Below are 18592 nucleotides of genomic sequence, written 5' to 3' on the forward strand. Positions count from 1 at the left end.
TGTTTTAAATAGCCTTGCAGGAGGTAAATGTCTTTTTTGCACGGGTGCGCTGTAATATTTTGTTCTGTTGTGTGGTTTTATGGCTGCATCATCTTTAATGCATCTTTTAGGGTGTGCGCCCCCAAATATCTTATTTTTCACACTATCCAGAGAACGCCAACTTAAATAATTTTACTGTAGCTCACATGCTCATTGAATTAAAGTGGTTGTAAACCCTTACAAACCACTTTGACCTACGGGTAAGCCTAGATTAAGGCTTACCTGTAGGTCCAAGAAATATCTCCTAAACCTATACGGTTTAGGAGATATTTACAAAAAAACAGCCACCACTGTCTATGGTGCATGCGCACTGGGCAGGCCACAGATCGCGACGTCATCGCTGCTCCGGCGAATCACAGCACCGGAGCAGCGAGACCCGGAAGTCACTCCGGAATACATGGCAGCGGCGGACATGAAGACGGAGGACCACTTCGGGGGCTTGGTTCTCCGGTAAGTTATTCATAATGAGCTAGTATGCTATGCATACTAGCTCATTATGCCTTTGCTTTGCAGGTTCCTTTTTTTATTTTATTTTTTCAACTGCCTTTACTTGCTCTTTAAGTAATTTTCTGTTTATCAGCACCCAATTTTACAGCTTTCCATTATGGAAGCAAATTTCTGCCACCGATTCTGCAGATCCAGTTCCAATAGAGGAACTAATGGTCAGAATTTTAGGACACGGGGCAAGAAAACATCAAGTAAATGGCCAGGAACAAGCAAGAGTAATTCATTTACTCAGTTGCTCTGAGATCAGTTCTATGAAAGAAACCATGCACTCTGCACAGCCTTTAACTAGCATAGATAATCATTCTTTAACCTTGTACAGGATCAGCTGTGTACTTCTTCTCTTGAACCAAGCTGTCTGTGTTGTACTGAATGATTTTCTTCAATGTCAGCAACCACTCCTCCATTTCCTGTTCCGTCTCAGCTGCCAGATGATGGCTTGACTTATCTTGCATCCTCAGCTCGAAAGCATTGCGACGCAGCTTTGGGCACTGCAGAAACAAGAGAGGATTTGCTGTCAAACACTGGAGACCAAACTCACCGAAATACATTTCTGGGAAAACAGAGAAAGTCCCGCTTCAATCTATATGAACCGGATGAAATACAGGATAATGTATCTGAATTCCCCCAGAGCAATATATAGAGCAGGGATCTGCAATTAGCGGACCTCCAGCTGTTGCAAAACTACAACTCCCATCATGCCTCTAGCTCTGGGTGTTATGCTTGTGGCTGTCAGAGTCTTGCTATGCCTCATGGGATTTGTAGTTCTGCAACAGCTGGGAGGTCCGCTAATTGCATATCCCTGATATAGAGAATACAACCTGCAATGGAATTTTTATAAGTATTTATTTGACACATAACCAACCCAAGCATGACCTCTTCTATGCACACTATTATAATTACCTAATACAAATACACAACAAGAAACCATCATTTCCTATAACAAATTCTGTTTATGTGAAAAAACATCATTTGGTTTAACGCATATACTTTGGGGCACGGCTAATGCTTCATAAACCTTAAAGCCAAACTTCAATCCACCCCTTGGACGCCCACCTGAAATTCTAACATGAAAGTCTAACAGGGTCATGTATATGCTGAGACCGTGATGTGGTGGCACCTTCTGATTTTTTTATGTGCTATTTTTTTTGCTCTATCTGTGTATAGCCAGTACTGTATATTTAGTAGAGTGTAATAAAGCTCTGAAAATTATTGTGATTGATCACAGGCCATAATTGTTTTACATATATAATCAATTTTAAACAGCAGAAAAGACAAGAAGTGCGCCAAACTAAGTGTAGTAGTTCTCCGGCTCTCCGGACAGTAGACGGCCCTGATACAGCCATCATCCTGACATCCAGGAGGCAGCGTTTTTGATAAGATTAACACTGCTACGCTGAAGCCTCTACTGCCTAACATCTTTAACCACTTCAGATCCGCGCTATTGCCAAATGACGGCATTAGCGCGGACCTACATTTCCAGGACTACGTCTATTGACGTCGTCCTGGTTACGAGCGGCCTGCGCGCCCCCTGAGGGGCGCGCGCGGCGCGCTCTGTGATCGGCGAGTCCGTGAGACTCGCCTGATCACTGATCCGTGTAAGGGGTCGATCCCGACCCCTTATCACGTGATCAGCTGTCAGCCAATGACAGCTGATCATGTGATAGAACGGAGCCGGTAATCGGCTATTATTCCTCCTCGCGCTGACAGCGCGAGGAGAGAAAAAAAAAGCCGATCACCGGCGGCCGTGATCGGGACATCAGTCCCGATCACGGCCATCAATACAAGGGACCACCTGCCACCTGCCTGTGCCCACCTGCCTCCCGCAGTGCCATCCTGAAGTAAAATAAAAGAAAAAGTAAGTGCCCCCCGTCAGTGCCCCCTGTCAGTGCCCATAGTGCCCACAGTGCCACCCACAGTGCCACCCACAGTGCCACCCACAGTGCCACCCCACAGTGCCACCCACAGTGCCACCCAATCTGCCTCAAAGGTGCTGCACCCCAGTGCCGCCCATCAGTGCCCAGCAGTGCCGCCCATCAGTGCCCAGCAGTGCCGCCCATCAGTGCCCAGCAGTGCCACCTATCAGAGCCACCTATCAGTGCCACCTATCAGTGCCCATCAGTCCCATCTATCTGTGGTACCTATCAGTGCCCATCCGTGCCACCCATCCGTGCCACTTATCCGTGCCACCCATCCGTGCCATCTTATCTGTGCCCATCTTTGCCCATCAGTGCCGCCTTATCTGTGCCCATCGGTGCCGCCTTATCTGTGCCTATTAGTGCCGCCTTAACTATGCCTATCAGTGCCCACCAGTGCAGCCCATCAGTGCCCACCAATGCAGCCCATCAGTGCCCACCAATGCAGCCCATCAGTGCCCACCAATGCAGCCTATCAGTGCCGCCTAATCAGCGCACTTCAATGAAGGAGAAAAATTACCCGTTTGCAAAATTTTATAACAAACTATTAAAACATGATTTTTTTTTTTTTGCATCTTTTTTTGTTTGTTTAGCAAAAAATAAAACTCCGAGCTGTAACTAAATACCACCAAAAGAAAGCTCTATTTGTGGGAAAAAAATGATAAAAATTTCATTTGGGTACAGTGTTGTATGCCCGCGCAATTGTCACTCAAAGTGCATCAGCGCTGAAAGCTGAAAATTGGTCTGGGACTAAGGGGGGTTTAAGTGCCCAGTAAGCAAGTGGTTAATGGCCGTTCCAGCAATTCACCATCTTCGCTCCTCCGGACAGAAGTGCCTGTGATTACTTTCCCCTCCGCTATATCTTACGCCTGACTACTATGTTATTTTGTGAGTAGCCAATTGGCTGTGTGCTTTTATCATATTAAATGGTATTTCTTATATACTACACTTAGTTTGGCGCACTTCTTGTCTTTTCTGCATTATATTTCCTAGAGAGTTGTGCTTCTCCTCTCAAGACAGTTGCTGCCACTGGTGTTTGGAAGTAGAACTTTTATGGACCATACATAAAAACTTTGTGGACATTATCTGTATTTTTACTTTTTATCTTTATTATTTTTTTTATTTTTCTTTATATATATATATATATATATATATATATAATTTTTTTTTTTTTTATAATCTTTATATATATATATATATATATATATATATATATATATATATATATATATATATATATATTTTCCCTTGATTTCTCCCCCCCCCCCCCTTTTTGTATTGTAGAAAAATATAGACATCTAACGGTGACTGATTCTTGCATCATCTTATTACTATTTCATCAATTTTAAACTGTAACTCCACTTTTGTTGAGAAAAGAACTTTTCCCCATTGGGTGATCTATGTACATTGCAAGGATTTTAACAAACTTTGTTGCAGATCCCTACCTTTTGTTATTCTGAAGAAATATCTGTTTCCATATGCAGAGTAAATCTGTATGGGAATGATTTATAATTATCAATCAGCTGCTGCTCCTGCAGGGCTCTAATGAGGAAATTGGCAGGGTCTGCATCCCTTTACATGTGATTTCCCTTTGTATCTTACCCAAAAAAAAAAAAAAAAACATTTTTTTTGTTGCAGGGAATGCCCAAAATCTGACTTGTATCTTAGTGCAGACTTCTGGGAAAATCAGCAAGCCAATCACACAAGCATAGTTACATAGTGGGTGAGGTTGAACAAAGACAAAAGTCCATCAAGTCCAACCTATGTGTGTGATTATATGTCAGTATTACATTGTATATCCCTGTATTTTGCGGTCGTTCAGGTGCTTGAAACTATCGATGCTCCCCGCTGAGACCACCGCCTGTGGAAGGGAATTCCACATCCTTGTTGCTCTTACAATAAAGAACCCTACACATAGTTTAAGGTTAAACCCCTTTTCTTCTAAGTTTAATGAGTGGCCATGAGTCTTGTTAAACTCCCTTCTGCAAAAAATTTTTATCCCTATTGTGGGGTCACCAGTACGGTATTTGTATATTGAAATCATATCCCCTCTCAAGTGTCTCTTCTCCAGAGAGAATAAGTTCAGTGCAGTAAATACAATTTTTAGGGGGCGTTCTGTACACCATCTGTGTACAGAATGCCTCCAGGTAGCCATATTACATTGCATTTTACAGAAAATTACAGTGCTGCAGACCAAAAAGGAAAGGTCATTTTTAATAACTTTTAACTACAATATAAGTTACAATTGTATAGGCTATATATTTTTTTTTATTTGGTAATTTTATTTCACACGAATGTGAAGTTACCCTTTAAGCTACTTTGTTTGAGAAAGGATTTGCGATATTAAGAGAAGCTTTTACAGGTGAAATGATGAGGACAGAATGTCTACTTTTGTATACAGAACAGAGAAGGCCATTGCTTAAGGACTGCATGCATTAGCAGCAGTGGTAACCGTATGACTGGAACTTCCATTAGCTATTATCTACCACCAATAAGAGAAACTTCGGATATAGGAATAATTTATACCATATTTAAAAGGGAAGTTCGGGAATTGAAAATATACAAATCTTCATACTCACCTAGGTGGATGCAGCATCAGTTAGATGCTGCATCTTTCCCTGACTGCCTCTAAGGCCAAGAACTGAGCAATCAAAGACCACTGATTGCTCTGATCTCAGTCTTCAATGAGCAGAGAGCTGGTAACTATCTGTGCTCTGCCCCTTCAGTGCTCACTGGAGTGCTGGGTTGTGGAGGGGTTGGGAGCAGCTGGTTCAGTCTCCCAGCGGCTCGCTGAGAGGCCGACCAGTTGCTAGCCAGGCATCTGGATGCATCCTGACATTAAAGTCGGGATCGATCCAGAGCCTGGACAACCTAAGTGAAGTCAGCCAACAATGGACTTTAGTGCAGAACAAAGTGCACTTGTGTGACCTACAGGAGAAGTAGGGCGAAAAGAGCTTTGGCTCTACTTCTCCTGGACAAAATGACATAGTCAGAACATACTATTTCTTTGTATTGATTCTCAAAAGCTTTGTCCACCAAAAAGTTTGCCTTAGATTTCTGTTGAACTTCAGTGGCAAGCTCTCATTCCACTCTATTAGAGGTGCTTATGTTCTTCCTTTTCTTTTTTGAGCTAACCATACACACTTTGAATTTTTCTGGCCATTGATTCCTCCCATCCATGCCAACCAGGAAAGAAAAAAGAATGTCAGCTGTTATTTAGCAGTTACTGCACTGTAGCTGTTAAATATCTGAAAGGTACTTTCTTCTGGCTGAATGCAATGGCTTTTTGGGAAAGCCCCTTTGAAAAAAGTATATTGTAAAATTGACTTTTCTCAAGCTGGGACATACTGTATGTGGTAGGGAGTTCCGACAGAACCAACCACCGCTAGCAACTCAAATTTCAGCCAATTCAGCAGGAATCACCAAAAATGCAAGCAGTGAATGGCTAGCTGCAGTGAAAACACGGAATCAGCAACTTTTTGCAAAGTGAAGATTTAGAGAAAGAAAGACTACAAGAAGGGGACCAAGCAAAGGTGGGGCAACGATAGAGCTAGAAATTTCATTAGGAAAATGTTGATGCTGGAGTTCCAGAAAGCCAAGAATCCAGCTGTAAACTGTAACTCAGCTGTTTTGTATTCACCTAAGAGAGAAGATTTGTTTTGGTTCAATTAAAGCTAAACTCCAAGAATTCAGACACTTTCTAAAGTGTACCAGTTTACTAGGGGTTAAGTCCAACAAGATGCATGCCACCTCATGGAATGATCTCTTTAATTTACAATTTACATTTTTACTAAGTGCTGGGAGCACAGCTATCATTATACTTCTGGTGCTCCAACACTGGACCTTCTGATCTCAGCTCTAGTCGTATGCCTCCTCCTACCCAATGACAGAGCACTTTGTATTATGTAAATCCTTTCATGAAATACAAAGAGCAATGTCTCTCCTGCCAAAGTGTGGGAGTATAGCGATAGTTGCACTCCCAGCACTCAGTAAAACTGTCAGTTGTAAGTAAAAGGGTTAAGTTCCACAGGTGACATGCACCTCATTGAACTTAAAGCAGTACAGTACTAGAGTTCCGCTGTTATTTACTGTGAGTAGGCAGCAGGGGCGGACTGACCATTTGGCCACTCGGGCACTGCCTGAGGGCCCCGGGCCACTAGGGGGTCCCATCAGGGTTGCCAGCCTCAGTAAATCCAGGGATAGTATGTAAAAATCTGTGTTTTTTTACATCTGTCTCTGAAATGTCCCTTACCGACATCCTTTTGGTCTAAAAATCCTGAGATTATAGCTGCTCCACCTCTCCAGTACCTTCTCAGCCAATAGAGACATGTCTGTGTATACTGTGTGTACATGTATGTGTATACTGTGTGATTGTATACAGTGTGTGTATATACTGTGTGGCCCCATAATCTGATTGCCTGGGGGCCCCATAATTTCCTATTGCTCGGGGGCCCCATGAGTTGTCAGTCCGCCCCTGGTAGGCAGGCTTTTTATTGTAGAAAAGACCTGCAATATCTCTTCTGCAATAAAATACATCTACCTGCCTGCTCTTGGCTTCCCCGGCACGTAAACTGAGCTGTGTATGTGCAGCTCAGCAGCCAGCCTGATCCCTGTGAGCTGGGATGACAGGTTACTGCACATGTGCACCGGCCAATAAAGATGGCCGAAAACCAGCACACAGAAGAGGATGCTGGCATCAGCGAGGGACAGGGATGGTTGGAGGAAAGGTGGGTATTCCTCCCTTTAGTTCTGCTTTAACTCATAGTAAGCCAGCACATTTTTAGAAAGTAGCTGAAATCCTGAGTGATACATCTTTAAAGCTGGTCTGTAGCCAACTCACAAAGAATGTATATTTCTTATTTTAAATGATGTTGTGAAATGTATTTATCACCAGTAGATTCCAAAGCTTTGTATCTAAAATTAGTTTTCCCAATTGACAACAGACTGAAGTGGGCAGAGCCCCCCTATCCTGAATCCCCCACACACCAGTGCCCGTATTACCACTCTGCATCCAGACAACTTGGCGGGAGAGAATACCTGAACAGAAACTGAAGCAATAGTACCGCGAATAGGAAATAATGCGGGGATGGGATTTTCAAAAAGAAAAAAACTAGGTCAACTACTACATCACAAGGGATTATTTAGATGGCAACAGTTCAGTTTAAAGTCATTATCTAGGTGAGCCCTCTGATCCACCAAACTGATAGAGTTCATGAAATACGTGAAAGTGTCTAGACTTGTCTTCACTGGCTTCTCAATAAGGATATCACATGGGCAAACACAAACTAAAGTATACTCAAATACGATCACTAAAATACCAAATAAGTAATGACATGTCATAGTAGATGTATAGCCAGAAGATATAAAACCTATCAGTTTGTTATTTTTATTTTTTTTAGCTGTTTATGTTTCATTGGGGACACCTTGTACCCTGTAAAAATCAATGGTGGGTGCTACTGCTAATAAAAGTGCTTCTATTGGCCCTCTGACTTGGCCCTGGATGTAGACTGACTGCTGCTTATTGTCACAGAACGCTGCTGCACCTAATAGTGATGTTTATCTCCATCTGATCCCAGCAGCCTGTTTTCCTCCATGGCTAAGGGCCAAGAAGATTTACCCTCATTTCTTACTAGGGTTTAGTCCACCTGAAACCCAGACACATTATTCAGACAGGAATGTGGCTTGGAACAGGGTCTGTTTAAAAAAAATATTAAAAGCCAGCAGCTACTAATATTGCAGCTGCTGACTTTTAATAAAATCACACTTACCTGTCCCAGGGTCCAGCGGTGTCAGCAAGAGATGACGAGCAATCGCTCGTCTCGCTGCTGCCCCCGCCACCATCCTCTGTCAGGGAATCGGGAAGTGAAGCATCACGGCTTCACTGCCCGGTTCCCTACTGTGCATGCGCGAGTCGCGCTGCGCGTCTCTTCTGGTCCCCCGCTGTGTCCTGGGAACTGTGTGTTTCCCAGAACACAACGGGGGGGGGCGTCTGCGGGGGTCTGCGGCAGTATGCCCGGAAGTGGGTGCAGATACCTGGATTATCCAGGTAACTGCACCCCCCTCCCCCCTGAAAGGTGCAGTTTGTGGCACCGGAGGGGGGGAGGGATCAGATTAGCGAAACTTCCCCTTTAGGGTGAAGAACCGCTTTAAGTGTTCTGGTTTGGCTTGAAGAAAAATTGGCAACCCTATTTCTTACTCTGGTAACAGTGACAAAATCTGTCCTGGTGACAATGGTCCTTATGACAAATAGAGTTGAATGAATCTATCTACCAGGGCTACAGGCAGCAATAAAAACTTGGCAGGAGTTCCTACTTTTCATGCACTATCCAAAACTAAAAAAAACATTGGCTAGCCATACACTTTAATGCAATTACCGTATATACTCGAGTATAGGCCGACCCGAATATAAGCCGAGGCCCCCAATTTACCCCCAAAAAAAACTGGCAAACTTATTGACTCGTGTATAAGCCGAGGGTAAGACATGCCTGTCCATCCCTGTGTGTGTGTCCGTCCATCCCTGTGTGTCCGTCCATCCCTGTGTGTCCGTCCATCCATCCCTGTGTGTGTGTGTGTCCATCCATCCATCCATCCCTGTGTGTGTGTGTCTCCATCCATCCATCCATCCATCCCTGTGTGTGTGTGTCTCCATCCATCCATCCATCCCTGTGTGTGTGTGTATCCATCCGTGTGTGTGTGTGTGTGTGTGTGTGTGTGTGTGTGTGTGTGTGTGTGTGTGTGTGTGTCCAGCCTACCTGTGTCCCGAGCCTTTGTCCCGAGCCTCCGTCCCGTGCCTTGCCTCCTTGCCTCCGTGCCTCGCCGCCGTGCCTTGCCTCCGTCCCGTCCCGTCCCGTGCCGTGCCTTGCCTTGCCTCCGTCCCGTGCCCTCTTCGTCGGCGCCTCGGCGGCCATTGTAAAATTCAAAAGCTGCGCCGCCGCCTTCGCCTGTGATAGGCGGAACACTGAATTTCCCAGCAGCCTGTGTTCCGCCTATCACGTACATCGTATCATCCTCGTCCGTAGTACGAGGATGATACGATGTCCGTGATAGGCGGAACACAGGCTGCTGGGAAATTCAGTGTTCCGCCTATCACAGGCGAAGGCGGAGCCGGAGGCGCGGCTTTTGAATTATAGAATGGCCGCTGTCTGTCTGCTCGACACGCTGATCGAGCGGGCAGACAGCGATGACTCGAGTATAAGCCGAGGGGGGCACTTTCAGCCTCAAAAAAGAGGCTGAAAATCTCGGCTTATACTCGAGTATATACGGTAAACAATTTATAAGATCTGCAGATTTCATTAACCACTTGACGTCCGCGCTATAGCCGAATGACGGCCACAGTGCGGACCTGAATTTCCCGGGAGGCCGTCATATGATGTGATGACTGAGTCACTGAGACTTGGGTGATCATTGATCCGAGTAAGGGGCCGGTCCCAGCCCCTTACCATGTGATCAGCTGTCAGCCAATGAGAGCTGATCACATGATGTAAACAAAAACTTGGTAATCGTTTTTTTTTTCTCCTCACACTGACAGCATGAGGAGAAAAAAAAGCCGATCACTGGCTCATTTGCAAGGGACATCGGTCCCAAAGAGGCCATTATGCCTCATCTATGCACACTAGTACCCCCTGCCAGTGCCCACAGTGCCCATCAGTGCCCCCTATCAATGCCCATGAGTGCCACCTATCAATGCCCAAAAGTGCCACCAATCAATGCCCACAAGTGCCACCAATCAATGCCCACAAGTGCCACCAATCAATGCCCACCAGTGGTGCCAACCAGTGCTGGTGTAACCGATCAGTTCCCATTATTGCCACCCATCAGTGCCCATCACTGCCACTCATCAGTGCCCATCACTGCCACCTATCAATGCCCATGACCTCATCAGCGTACATCAATGAAGGAGAGAAATTACCTGTTTTAAAAAAATGTTAACAAGATATATATATATAAAAAAAAAACGCTCTTTTGATCACCGCAAAAGTGATCAAATACCACCAAATAAAGCTCTATTTGTGGGGAAAAAATGCTAAAAATTTCATTTGGGTACAGTGTTTTATGACCGCGCAAATGTCATTCAAAGTGTGGCAGCGCTGAAAGCTGAAAATTGGTCTAGGCAGGAGGGGGGTTTAAGTGCCCAGTAAGCAAGTGGTTAAAGCTGAATTTTATTCTGCCTATATTTTGCCTTCCTTCATTCCCATTTCCCTTCTTCATCAACATGCTAATGAAATTGTTTAAAATAAAACATTGCCTTGCAGGCAGATCATGGCTGGTGGGAGTGGCTGACAGGTTGCCCGGGCTTAGTAGTCCTCCCAAGAGCTCCCAGCATTGTTACAAGCAATGGGCTGGCTCTAGGGAGGAGTTATGCAAATATCAAAACACCTTGATGGGTGTATAGCAGCCTGGTGGAGTGGGCGCTCCCAGGCAGAGTGTTTGCATATAGAACACCCCAGGTAATGCCCACTTCTGGTGCTAAGCCTCCATGTTTGAAAAAATGAAATTTAATGCCCTGTACACACGGTCGGACTTTCTGACGGAAAATGTGCGATCGGACTGTGTTGTTGGAAATTCTGATTGTGTGTGGGCTCCATCTGACTTTTTCTGTCGGAATTTCTGACACACAAAGTTTGAGATCTTGTTCTAAAATTTTCAGACAAAATCCGATTGTTTAAATTCCGAAGCACAAAGTGCCATGCATGCGCAGAATAAATTACGAGACGAAAGCTATTGGCTACTGGCCTCTTTATAGTCCCGTCATACGTGTCGTACATCACCTTATTCTGAACAATCGGATTTTCCGACAACTTTGTGTGACCGTGTGTATGCAAAACAAATTTGGGCCAAAATACGTCAGAAAAAATCAGATGGATTTTGTCGTCGGAATGTCCGACCGTGTGTACAAGGCATTACAAATAAAAGAGGCAGGGACAGCCAGGATGGAGAGGAAAGAGTTATGCCCCGTACACACGAGAGGACTTATGTCCGACAGACTTCCAAAGGAGTTCCGCCGGAATTCCGCCGGAGTTCTGACAGACTTTTCGGCCGAACGGACTTGGCCACACACGATCACACTAAACTCCGACGGATTCGAACGTGATGACGTACGACCCGACTCGAATAAGGAAGTTCATAGCCAGTAGCCAATAGCTGCCCTAGCGTCGGTTTTAGTCCGTCGGAGTAGCATACACACGAGCGGATTTTTCGAAGGGGACCGGGTCCGGCGGAGTTCCGTCGGGAAAATTTGAAGCATGCTTCATTTCTAAAGTCCGTCAGACTTTTGCGAAGCTAAAGTCCGTTGCAGCCCACACACGATCGGATAGTCTGACGGACTTGGTCTGACGGACTTTGGATGTTGAAAAGTCCGCTCGTGTGTACGGGGCATTAGAGGATGCTGCAGGTACCACAGCCAGGAAAGCAGGTTCTATCTGACTTGCTGCTGCTTATAATGCACACTGCGAGAAAATCACAGTGTACAGGCATACCCCACTTTTAAGTACACAATGGGGTTTATTTACTAAAGCTGGAAAGTGCAAAATCAGGCTCACTTCTGCATGGAAACCAATGAGTTTCCAGGTTTTATGACCAAAGCTTAATTGAAGAAGCTGGGGTTAGAATCTCTATGCAGAAGTGAGCCTGATTTTGCACTTTTCAGCTTTAGTAAATAAACCCCATTGTGTTATTAAAAGCGGGGTGTGCCTGTATAGTGATAGAAGACTAAGCATTTTCAGTAAAGAAGATGAACTTGTATGTAGAACTACCTCCGAATGAGCTGCTGGTTGAGATGGGTCCTCTGATGTTGGCCTTAACCTTCTCAAGATCCTCAGCCTCCCTGACACACCCAGCAGAGTACACTGACACCAGGTATCACAAGAAAATCATTGATAGTAAACCAAACACCTAGTGATAATGTCATTTTAAAGAAATAGACATCAAATCAATCAATAAAGGCAAACTTAGTATATTGATCCCTATTATTATTTATAAAGTATGATAAGAGAGTGAAGATGTAAAGAGGATTGAAGTAACAGAGATAATGGTGCACTAGCACAACAGACCAACTGACCACACCTGCATCCCAAACATTTTTTTACCAGCCACACAGGTCAGTTTAAACAGTAACACTGCCAGCCAAAGTGCAACAAGGGGGCAGTAATAAATCCAGATATGTATAAACCCCCAGAACTACACTGCCCAAATGCACAAGGGCAACTATGCTAACAAAGAATGCAGTGATCTAAACAAGGAAATATCCTAGGTATCAGTTGCAGTCCACAGGAGGGTGCTGAGGCTACGATGTCCTCACAACAGCAAGTATTCAGAAAATTCCAATAGAAGAATCTGGCACTCCAAGTCCTTAGTAAATGGTTTATTAGTTATACATAAAAGGTTACAAGAGGCTAACGTTTTGGCACAACCGCCTTGATCAGAGCTCAAATATATGCTAGACCATAGACCCCTTTCACACTGAGGTGCTTTTCAGGCGCTTTCATTCAAAAAAAAGTGCCTGAAAAGCTCACAAAACCCTATTTCTATTAAATCAATTAATGCTTTCACACTGGGGCAGTGCGCTGGCAGGGCAGTGAAAAAAGCCCCCATCTCCATTGAAATTAACAGAAAGAGCTTCAAAAGTGCCTGAAAAGCTTTGCAAAAGCGCTGAGGGTTTTACTGTCAGTTTAGAAGCGCCTCAGTGTGAAAGAAGCCAACGACTGCTATGCTAGGCCTAAGACTGCTTATAGGACACCGCCTGGGTTCAAACATTGTTTTCCCTGCCGGCTACCTTTGGGGCACTTTTAAGCGTTGGTGCACTCTAATGCCGCGTACACACAGAATTCTCATCGGAAAAAGCTCTGATGGTTTTCCCAACGGAATTCTGCCAGAATTCGGCTCAAGCTGTCTTGCCTACACACGGTCACATCAAATTCCGGTCGTTTAGAACGCAGTGAAATACAACACGTACGACGGGACTAGAAAAAGGAGGTTCAATAGCCAGTAGCCAATAGCTTCTGCCTTGTAGTTGAATCTGAGCATGCGTAATTTTTGGCATCTCGGAATTGCATACACACGATCGGAATTACCGATAGAAAGTTTTTCCGTCTGGAAAATTGAGAACACGCTATCAATTTTTGGCTGGCGGAAATTCGGACAGCTAAATTCCGATGGAGCATACACACGGTCGCATTTGCCGATGAAAAGCTCTCATCGGTCTTTTTCTGGCCGGAATTCCGATCGTGTGTACGCGGCATAAGACTATTTAATGAGCCTGCATCCAGTTGAGGTGTGCTTAGAGAGCTAGTATAGTCTTTGGCTCAGATGTAAGATATTTGAGTGAACAGGGATTGGATCATAAGGCAGTGTTATCTTGAATATGCGCACTGTATGTTGTCCTACTGCATACCGATATAGCAAGTCAAATGGGGACTATAGAGGGTATAGCGGTTAGCCCCTTCCTAATAGCTCAGTTGCTGCTGACAGTGTAAATGACAGGCTGACAGCCCTCTCACCAGTTCTGCATCCCTGCTGTACGATGCAAAGTTAAAAGAGGCCCTTTCCCCCCGGTCTCTTCCCAGATCTCTGATGAACAGCGCTGTGGATGGCGATGAGCGGCTTCTTCCTCTCTGACTTGTCCCCAGCATTGAGGTGGATGGTACAGCTGTGTAGTGTTCTGGAGCAGCAGTGACTTAGGGCGTAGACTGCCCCCTTTGCTGAGACCTCAAACGGCTAGATTCACTGCCACAGAAGTCCACACTCTCCCTTGTCCTGGTGCCAATTGCCCCGAACTCTCCCGGGCAGTCTAGTATGAATCCCTCTGCCACTCCCCCAGAGACCTGTGGCTCCCTGAGAACTGTAGTCTTCTTTCTGTTCGATACAGTACAGCAGCCCCCCTCCACAGGACTACACGTCCCAAAATGCAATTCATGGCTGTGTCTTTCCTTTGGCTGTCTTTGGGTTCATCAGCAGTTGTCAGACGAAGAAGGAGAACATAGAGAGAGTGAGCAGTCATAGTGGAGACCCATAAATCTCTGTTGCTGAGCCACTTCAAACATTGAGTAGTAACAAAGCTGCCAGCACTTGGCAACATGTACAAAAGAGCTATACTGAAGATAAGCCTGGCGTTCAACTTTATACTAATACCTGTTCATCCTGCCATAATGGTCCTTCTTCAGGCACTTCCTGTTATAGGGTGACAACACTCTTTCCTTGTCTCCCAACTACAAGGGGCAGTTTCAACACACATGGTCCCCTGGGCATGGTCCACTGTTGTCACCATCAGAAAACCCACCCTGAGAAGTGCCATGCAGCCATTGTTGGTGTGCATTCAACATGTAAGCAAGTGACTGCAAAGATATTTACAAAAAATGGCAAATGAAGATGATAAACGGTGCTTAGGGAAACTGAATATGAATCAGTTAGGGTTAGGATATTCTATATTAGAAAAAGTGCTAATAAAATAATGGTATCTGCTCTAGTAGAGGCGTAACTAGAACCTTCAGGTCCCCAGTGCAAGAAACCATAAGGTGCCCACCAAGCCCCCCCCAAGGTGGCGAGATGCCAGGGCCTGGTTGCAAATAGGGTCTTTATGAGCCTGGTTGTTCCGCCACTGGTGTCAGCATTTTTTTTTTCTATTTTTTTTAATTATTTTTTGCCATTCACTTTTATTTATTGATTTTTTACTATTTAATTTTTATTTTTTTTACAATTGTTTTAGAAGCCCCGTTGGGCGGCTTTGGTGAAATATCAGGGGTCTTAAGAGACTGTTGATGTTCCACCTTTGCGATAGGGAAAGGAGATTGAGGGCAGAGCCCTCAATCTTCATCTCTGCGGCACTAGCTGCACAGAATGAATGGATAGGAATAGCTCTGTACAGAGCTTCCCGTTCATTCACAAACTGACGCATAGTAAACACACTTTACTATGCCTCAGTTATGAATGAACAGAGTCAGTGTCACATTTACCCGCCCTTTTCCCACTCTTCATCCTAAGAGGGATGGGGGGGGGGGGCAGAGCACAGGAGCACGATCACAGCAGGAGGTGGTTAGGAGGGGTGACGGAACAGCATGTAGAGGAGCCAATCCCCTCCATTTTCCTCCTGCAGCCACTTAAAGGCTTCAGATGGAAAATTGAGGAGATCAGTTCCTCTATATAGCTATACAGTACCTGGGTGACATCAATGCAGGAATCTAGGAAGATACAGCCTTTGGACTCCTTTGAAGTTTTCTCATCTTTATAGGAGTTTAGGATATAGGAACCATCAGGTAGCTGAGTCAAGTCGAAGTACCGTCTTCTGAATACCTATAAAACAAAAGATGGAAGTCACCATCAGGCTTTCAAAATATTAGAGCCAGCAGGATACCTTTTTGGAATAGTTGTTATAAACAAATTAATTTAGGAGTTATGATCAACCTCCAGAAAAAATGGAACTGAAAAATTGATTCACAGATATAAAAGATGAACTCTAAGCAGATATACAAGACATGCAGTCCTGTAATTATTAAAGTAGAACTAAAACCAAAAAATGTTTTGTTCCTTTTGCATAGTGTAAGGGAGGGTTATAACCCCTGCATTTTTTTTTTTTTTTACCATTGGTGTCCCATTAGGAAGAATTCCCTTTGCTTCCTGTCCCATAGCCAAAACAGAAAGTGAGAGGAAATCCCTCCAATGTGAGGGAAGCCACCAGATCTAGTGTGCCCATTGGAATATTTCTCCTCTATTCCTGTTCTGGTGACAACCCAGAAATTGGTATTTCTTTCACTTTTGGTGACATCAATACATAGAACAAATAGAGAGGGTGAATGTCCCTGACAGGGGCACAGACAGCAATAAAAACTGCCAGATGCTCTCTGGCGGCAGGTCTGCCCCCGACCCTGGGCATGCGGTTCTCCAGAATAATAAACTATATTAGCCTCATATGCAAAGCCCAGAGTCTCCTTAACCACTTGCTTACTGGGCACTTAAACCCCTCTCCTGCCCAGACCAATTTTCAGCGCTGATGCACTTTGAATGACAATTGCGCGGCCATACAACACTGTACCCAAATTACATTTTTATAATTTTTTTCCCACAAATAGAGCTTTCTGATGGTCACTGATAGGTGGCTTTGATAGGTGGCACTGCTGGGCACTGGTAGATGACACTGATGGGCACGGATATGTGGCACTGAGGTGCAGGACTGTTGTTGAGGCAGATTGTGGACACTAATAGGTGGCACTGTGGGCACTGATAGGTGGCACTATGGACACTGATGGGTGGCACTATGGGCACTTATGGGTGGCACTTTTTCCTATACTTAGGTGGCACTGGCAGGGGGCAGGTGGGCACTGATGAGCTGGCCCAAGTCTGAAGTCCCTCTCACGGCCGCCGGTGATCGGCTTTTTTTTCTCCTCACGCTGCCAGCGTGAGGAGGAAAAATAGCCGATTACCGGCTCTGTTGTGATCACATGATCAGCTGTCATTGGCTGACAGCTGATCATGTGGTAAGCGGTCAGGATCGATCCCTTGCTCCGATCTGCGATCAGGCGAGCCTCATAGACTCGCTGATCACAGAGCACGCCACGTGCGCCACTCAGGGGGCAGGCCGCTGGTGCACGGGACGACGTCAATAGATGTAGTCCCAGCAAAGCAGGTCCGCGCTGTAGCCGTCATTCGGCTATAGCGCGGATCTCTAGCGGCTAAAGTACCAAGAAGAAAAATGTAGGTGCACCTGTTTTTTTTTTTGGGTGGAAGACACCTGCTCCCCAGGATATAGTTCTCGTCTCAAACAATGAGCCTCAAGATGATGGGCAACTTACGCACGTTGCACGTTGACTCTATTATTACTAATGCTCTATTGCCTCTAATCCCCCTATCTCCCCCACTATTTCCCCTCATTAACCCCTCTTCCATTTTTTTCTTTCCTTTTCTTCCCCTTTCCTTTTATTTCCCTGACCCCTTGTTTAGCAATTAAGGACAGAACATTCTACTGGCTGTCTGATACATCTAGCTGCCCCCAGAAGGATGTGTAATCCGAATCTGCAAAAATTGCCAATGCTATATAAATATCTATAATAAATAAAATAAAAATATCTGGAGTTCTGGTGTAAATCACAAATGTTTCCTGTGAATTTAAAGCTAATTTATGTTGATCTCGAGAGTGTGAGTCTCTGTCTAGTTGTATTTGAATGTGGCAATAATAAAGTGACGTCACTGAAGGCACACCACCAAGACTTTATGATCTGCAGTTGGCTCCGCTTCCCGTAAGTGATATTACTCATCCCAATTCTTACTGAAATGACTTTGTAACCAGCACCCATTGCAATAAACGCTTTCTTTTGTTTCCACTTTTCCTAAACTGACTTTTTAAAAAGCTTTATAGTAGCTTTATAGCTTTAGTAGCTTTATAGTAGCACTCTGATAAACATAAATGAAATATCAGAGTGCTACTATAAAGCTTTTTAAAAAGTCAGTTTAGGAAAAGTGGAAACAAGATGAGTAATGGAAATAAGATTGATTTTTATTGCATTATCATTGCACACCAGAAGTCTTAAGAGAGGGAATACCAGCCACAGACGAGGAGCAGATGAAGCGTGCACAGCAACTCACAACTGACATTAGCTGGCTCCGTTCTCTGGATATAACGCATGTGTTATTCATTCGTCTCAGCCACGTGACTGACAGTAATGGTTAATGGGGCAAAGAACCCATGCACGTTAGTCGGGGTGACGTTTTTCAGTATACTAACTATGTGCTCATTTACCTGTCATGGTTACAAATGACTTCCCGGAAAGCTCGCAGGAAGCAGATTGTGAGCTCTTTCAGGACTCTTTCACTCTTTGCTTTGGTCTCTGAAGAGCGATCTGGGTTGTATCGCCTCCTCACTGCCTGCTTTAACTTCTTGAATCCTGTGCTAGTCCGCCCTAATTATGTGCATTGCATGCAGATGCGGGCAATTGCAGGGTGGCCAGAATCACATGAATGGGTCATGTTCAGTGGCGAAATTGCAGAAGGGTATAATTGCTGCCATGGCTGTGGCATGTGTGTACCCCAGGCCACTGCCTCTGCAATATAAAGGGGGAGTGTCTGGGGGATGGTAAAAAATGGGACTCAACCGTGGGGTTTTACCACGCTTCAACCGCTAGTGTGAACAAACCTTTTATACTTCATTC

At 44.8% G+C, this 18592-nt stretch overlaps 1 protein-coding gene across 2 annotated transcripts in view; it reads right to left on the reverse strand.

Moving 5' to 3' along the window:
- The window catches only part of DOCK11 (dedicator of cytokinesis 11), a 551771-nt gene that overhangs the window by 453052 nt on the left and 80127 nt on the right, over nucleotides 1-18592 (reverse strand). For both annotated transcript variants that reach the window (XM_077493986.1, XM_077493985.1), the window contains exons 7-8: nucleotides 15609-15743; nucleotides 857-1034 (exon numbers count right to left, since the gene is read on the reverse strand). In XM_077493986.1, the coding sequence (XP_077350112.1) occupies nucleotides 857-1034; nucleotides 15609-15743 (313 nt within the window). The remainder of the gene's footprint in view (nucleotides 1-856; nucleotides 1035-15608; nucleotides 15744-18592) is intronic.

Source organism: Lithobates pipiens, unplaced genomic scaffold, assembly GCF_037356315.1.
Source record: "Lithobates pipiens isolate NorthernLeopardFrog02 unplaced genomic scaffold, aLitPip1_a1.2 Scaffold_1, whole genome shotgun sequence".
Lineage (NCBI taxonomy): Eukaryota > Metazoa > Chordata > Amphibia > Anura > Ranidae > Lithobates > Lithobates pipiens.